General features: G+C 57.7%; 1 protein-coding gene across 1 annotated transcript in view; it reads left to right on the forward strand.

Annotated features, from left to right (window-relative positions):
* The window catches only part of CELF4 (CUGBP Elav-like family member 4), a 285,465-nt gene that overhangs the window by 220,480 nt on the left and 58,722 nt on the right, over positions 1–6,263 (forward strand). Inside the window, exon 3 of the mRNA XM_077753849.1 lies at positions 1,856–1,934. Within this exon, the coding sequence (XP_077609975.1) occupies positions 1,856–1,934 (79 nt within the window). The remainder of the gene's footprint in view (positions 1–1,855; positions 1,935–6,263) is intronic.

Genomic DNA, 6,263 nt, shown 5'->3' on the forward strand with positions numbered 1-6,263 from the left:
AGCCTAGCACCGAGTCATGGAGGAGGTAGGGAGGGCTGGGGTGGGGCTGGGGGTCCGGAGGGGCTGGAAATCAGGCCTAAGTGCATGAGCCTGGGGCAGAGTATTCTCGAATGCCCACATATATCAAGGACAGGGGGACAGGCTGGCTGCCTGAGGGTGGGGTGCCCCTGAGGTGGCACAAGCAGATTCCATTTGCCTTGTTTAATTTACCTTGTTTAATTTAAGGGCATTCCAGGAAGGAAGGACAGTCTAGAAAAGGGTTGGATCCTGAGTCCCAAAAGGCACCGGATGGGAAACCAGGAGAGCCCTGCCCCCTTCTTGGAGCCCTTCCCCAGTAGCCAGATGCCTCCAGGGGCTTCTGCACCCTTTGCTCAAGAGCTGCAAGGGAGGCTGTTTATGGGGGGCCCAGAACCCCCTAAACGAAGCCAGGAACTTCACTATGTCTCTCTTCCTTCTCCCTGTGACTGGAGCTTTCTGTAACACCACAATTTCCTCTGCCGGCAGGGCTGACATACTGAACACCGTTTTTCCTCTCGACTCCAGGAGGCATGCCAAGTGGGGACCTGGAGGCAAACAATGATACCCTGACCCCCCTCTAAGTGGACTGGCCCCCAGAGTCCTGTCTGGCCCCCCGCAGGCCACCTGTGTCTCATTTCCTCTGCTCCGTGCCCTGCCTCCTGCCTCTCTGTCCTTCCTCGTGGTGGCTCTGCCCTTCCGCTGGCCTTGTCTTCACCTTGCTGAGTCACAGGCACCCACGTTCCCCCACCCACTTGTCTTGACGCAGCCACAACTCACTTCGAATCCTAGACCATAAGGCTCGAGGAAGCGTGTGACTGGCTAGTCCAGCCTCCACACACACACGAGGGGAACTGACAACACTAAGTCACCTGGTGCAGGACGGAAGCCTAGAGACAGACCTGGCAGACTCGGGTTCCTGGGCTCATCCTGCCATGGGGGTGGCCCCGCCTCAGCTTCTCCATCTATGAAATGGGGATGTTAGTCCCTGCCCTGTCTGCCTGTTGGCGTTTGTTTGTGCGAGAAATGAAAATGCAGTAAAGGATAAGGGAGGTACTTGACAGGCGAAAGCACTGGAAAAGACATAAAGTAGGATTCCATTTGCGTGATTCCTTCCATTTTTATTGTCTGAAATATCTTGGGGCCTCTGGGCTGGAGAGCCCACCCCCTGGCCGCCAGCAGCGGGGAGGATTATAGACCGGCGCAGAACCATAGCCGGATGCTTGGAGTTCAGAGACCCCTAGTGGCCTGAATGAAGCACTGAAGCGGATCCCCATGAGAGAGCCGGNTCCTGACCCCTAGGTACCACGGGAGATGGGTGGCTGTGCCCGCACCACATAAACCCCAAGGGGCAGCCCTAGCTGCAGTCAGGAGCCACAGACTTGAGTTCAGCTCCAGCTGGAAGCTGGATGGCCCAGAGCCTCAGGGACCCCTGGCACACAAAGCCCACATCCGTGAGAGGCTTGGGGTGGCTGGAGAGCGGTTCTTTTCGGCAAAGCCAGCTGTCTCCAGCAAGATCATACCCTCTGGCCAGAGATGCGCTGTGATGGTCACAGGTTAGCAAGTGCTGTTCAAAGCTGGGATGGGGACATCACAGAGTCTCCAGTCCAGAGAAGCCTTCCTAAGACAATGGGCCTTGGGGACTGTGTAGGGAAGGGGAGACGGCTGGGGCTTTGCTGCCTCTGTGCGGCTGCACGGGGGAGCAGTGGTGTGGGTGGATGTGTCGGTGGATGTGGTCCGTGCACCTATGTACCTGCGAACACCAGTGTACCTTTGGGTGTGGGTGTCTGTCTCTCACCCCCAGGCCTGCTCTGACACTGTCCCCTGTGCTCTGTTGCAGATGAACCGGCCGATCCAGGTGAAGCCAGCGGACAGCGAGAGCCGAGGAGGTAGTAGCTGCCTGCGCCAGCCCCCTTCACGTGAGGGCTCACTTGTCTCTGCCCCCCTCCCCCGACCCGACCCTTCCTCCCTCTCCCTGATGCAGCGACTCCCTGCCACTGCCGCAAGGGCCCTAGGGACCTCCTGGCTGGGAGTTGGGGCAGGGCTTTGCAGCTCTGGGTGACTGGTGTGGGAAAAGTGGAGGGAAGTGGGGAGGTGATCAGGGTCTGCAAGATGGGGTTCCTTCCTGTAAGTAAATGAGGAGCATGTCCTGGGGCACTCTTCTGCCTCCTTTAGGAAATCCAAAGGGGGTGCCCACCTCCATGTCACCCAGGAAAGCCCCCTATGATGGAGCCTGAACTGTTGAAAGGGTGCCAGGCTGGGAGAGAGGAAGTGGATTGCAGCCCTGCCCTGGGAAGGCTCAGACCAGACTGGGCACATCTGAGAAGGGCTGTCATGGGGGCTTGGGACCACGGAGGTCAAGATTCTGGAGACAGAGCCAGGCAGACAGGGAGATGTCTGGAAAGGGACACAGCCACACCCCACGAGCACAGAGCCCCATTCCCCAGAGAGGCTCTGTCCCCTCCATCACACAGATTCTCCACCAGGCCACACTCTGGCTCCCTCTCCAAGCACCTTCCCCCTGGGTTCTGTGCCTGGACGGTCACGCTCTTCTCAGCTTAGATAGGCTCTGAGGAATTCTTCTCTCCCCTTGACCTCCCTCCCTACAAAAAGTGTTTAGGAAATTCAGAGCAGAAGGGAAAATAGGCAAAAGCTACTTGAAAATTCAGAGTCAAGATCCTCATCCTGAGAGAACTGCGGTGTGGCCACAGGTGGCCAGTCTGCCCCTGGGACCTGTGGTCCTTCCGGCTCAGGCTGCTGCCCTCTGGGCCCTCACAGGACCCTGACCTGGGCACACGGCCTTTATGTCTAGGACCCTCCTGACTTGGGTCTCAAATCCCACACCCCACCCCTACCCTCACCCAGAGTCCAGCTGGTGTCTTGGTGCTGCCCCAAGGAACCCCACGGCCCAGGGCACTGACATACCTCCCTGTGATCTTCTGAGAACTCCGAGAGTGGGGGTGGGTCAGCTGAGGTAAAGATGGCTCAGGTGTGAAGGGCCCAGGTAAGCAGAGCCCACCTGGTTCATGCTGTGGGCTCCTGCCCTTTCCTGGCAGTCCAATTACTTTGGTCTTCTATACACATGGAGGCTCCTCAAATACCCAGTCCTAGGCATCCTCACCCTGGTGGTAAGGGTACCGTCCTGCCTCACACAGGACGTCTCCTTGGTGGTGCAGGGCGGCGGCAGGCCCCAGGCCCCAGGCCCCGGGTCACCCCGTCATGCAGTGACTCACGTGTAACACCCTGTTCAGGCAGCGGGGCAGGACACAGTGAAGAGCTCCTATCCCTGCTGGGGAGAAAGCTCTGGTGCACAGGAAGGTAGCTCGGACAGTAAGCAGCACCTGCAGTCGCAGAGAAGGGGCTCCGGACGTAAGTGGGGGATGCCAGAGACCTTGGGCAGATGGCGCCTGAGCTGGCCTTGAAGGAGGGGAGTTTCTACCCCTGGAGAAGAAGTCGGTGGCATGAACAAGGCCTCGCAGAGGCAGGCCCCTGAGGGGGCGTAGGGGGCCCCTCAAGGGCAGAGCAGACAGCTCAGAGTCCGGCCGGTTTTCTCCAGAACCAGAGTGTGGTGTCAGAAAATGCCGTGCCCGGTGAGGCCGTGCTGAGCTCAAATGCAAACCTTTTCTCCTTCACTTGCCTTGAAGGCAATAGCTCTCTGACTCCAACTTGCTAACCTCATCTCCTTTCTGCCATATATCTCCTGCCGCTGCCACTTGCCCCGAACCAGATTAATCAGCTCTTTTATTCTTCCTGTGGTGGAAAGGGGGGAAAAAGAGCCAAACCTAAACATCTATCTATTAATTGCATATTCAATATTAAACAGTGAGATGATCCTGAGTCAGCACTATCACCAAGCTATTTAACAACAACAACAAAAAAAGTCAGTTTAAAATAATTTAATATCCATTAAATACTCCTTCTGGTGGGAAGAGGATGGGGAAGAGGTGAACGTTAAAAAAGATGAAAGAAATGGGAACAGAGAAGGGTGTGGAGGGCGGCTGAGGGAAGAACAGGGTCTCAGGTGAGAGAGGCAGAGCCAGGCTGTGTAAAGAACTCCTGGACCAACCCATGGCACAGGAGAGGCCACGGCTGGAGAGGGTCAAAGGAGAGAGCTCACTGTGGCCTGGAGTAGGCAGGGAGGGCTTCCTGGAGGGAACTTGATCAAGAGGCATAGACCTGGTGGGAAAAAGTGAGAGCATAAGTGAAAGTGGGGCCCTGAACACAAGACCAAGGGATTGAACGTGTCTCCATGAGAAGCAGGGAACACTGATCCCAATGGGGGCACCAGGAAGACAGAGGGCATCACAGCTCTAAGTCCCTGTGCAGGGAGACAGGCGTTGGCCCCACTGCTACCACCAAGAGCCAGACCTCCAGTTAGGCAGGGAAGGAACACCCCAAGAGAGAGAGCCTCCCCAGCCAGGAGCCATTTCTCTGTAAGGAGGTTCCAACGAACCCCACAGAGCTCTCTGGGGCAAGTTAAATTTAAATTGAGTCACCCTCAGATCAGCACACCAATTCATGAACTGGAGGAATGAGGCAGACTGGGGACAGAGAGGAACTTGGGGAAGCCCCCACCCTGCCCTGGCCAACCTGCCCTGGCCATCTTAGAGGCAGTGGCCCTCCCTGGGGCATGCACTTGTGTTCCTTTGCCTCCCGCCAGGTGTATCCTGCCCAGTGAGCGGGTTCATGGTCAGCATCTGAATTGGATCTCATGGCTGCAGGGGCCCTTCAGCCTCTGGGTTTCACTCTCAATATCTGGATGAGCATCCATGGTGTGCGGCCCTGCAGCCCTAACACCCCCCCCCCCCCCCGTTCTCGCTGGTCCCAGCCCAGGAGCACTAAGGCCAGCAGACAGGACAGCCCCCTGTGCCCTGCCTCTGCCCCAGCCTCCTGGAGCCAGGTATGGGTGCCCCTTTGAGTTAGTCAGGCTCTGAGCACCCGGGCCTTGGTCAGCAAACCTTCTTGGGGGCCCCCTGGGCTGCTCTGGTGGAGGCTGGGACTGGGGAGTGTGCCCACCTCCCTCAAGGGGCCCAAGAGGGAAGCTCTGAAGAGGGAAAAAGTGGCTGAGGTCCAGATTAGGTGTAGGAGACACTGGCCTGATCCCACCCCACCCACCACTGCCAGACACACACCTTCACCAGAAGCCACCCGTACCTCTTCTCAGTACCCATCGACAGATGAGAAGTTTCAGTGACCGAGGGCTGTATTTGTGCTCTGTTTGAAGGAACCCCAGAAGGTGGTCACACGTGCTGCACCCCTGACATGCCATATACCTGCACTGACAAAGGCACCCACAGACCCACACACGTGGAAAATAAATGCCCCTACCAGGAATAGAGTGGCTGGGGGTGAAGCAAAGACTGGGGACGCTCGATTTTCTCTCATCAACATGAAATGATAGAAAAAAATCTGACAACGTGGGGGACTGATGAGCTGGGGAAGTTAGGAATCAAGATGGCTTGGGAGGAAGTCCCGGGAAAGAAGGAATTTGAGCTGCCAAGGGGCTGCCCACCCCTCGGGAGAGGGCAGATGTGGCCCTGGGGAGTCCCTCCAGAAGGAAAAGTGAGCAGGGCTGAAAACCATGTTCTTGGGTCTGCCATCTGGTCCCTCACCCCTCTGCAGGGCCTGGAACTGGAGACCACACGCACACATACGCGTGCGCATGCACACACACACACACACACACATACACACACACACACACACTCCAGCGGACTCAGACTTTGGCTGGGACATGTGACGCCCCAGCTGGGGGAGAGGTCCCAGCCCACGATGGGGTCTGCTGAGGGCCCCCCAAGTCCCCTCGCTGTGCAGGAAGGCCTGAGGAGGCGCAGGGAAGAGGGGCCACGGGGCAGCTGTGGTTGAGTCCAAGCAGGGACCCTGACGGAGGCCCGGATGATGGTGGAGGGTGGATTCCCTGTGACAAAGCCCTATTGTTCCCTCACTGGCTGCAGGGCCTGGGGGGGGCTCGCAGTGATGGAGGGGAGTGGCCCTGAGCTCCAGCCATGAAGGGGGCCCTGGAGGGGTAGTTGCAGTAAGCTACCATCTAGGGACCCGCCCCAAGGAAGCTTTTAGAGGGTGAAGCAGCTTCTTTAATGTACCCCCCACCCTTCGCAAGTCCTTCAGAATCTCCTGGGTTGAAGGAGCCCACGGTAGGTTCCCTGTCTTCCTTTTGCTTTTCCAGAACTGGGAGCCCACACACTCATGCTTCCCTCCCCAGCCCCCTCTCTCCCTCCTGTCTCAGTCTG

Source organism: Crocuta crocuta, unplaced genomic scaffold, assembly GCF_008692635.1.
Source record: "Crocuta crocuta isolate KB4526 unplaced genomic scaffold, BGI_CrCroc_1.0 scaffold231, whole genome shotgun sequence".
NCBI classification, from domain to species: Eukaryota; Metazoa; Chordata; class Mammalia; order Carnivora; family Hyaenidae; genus Crocuta; species Crocuta crocuta.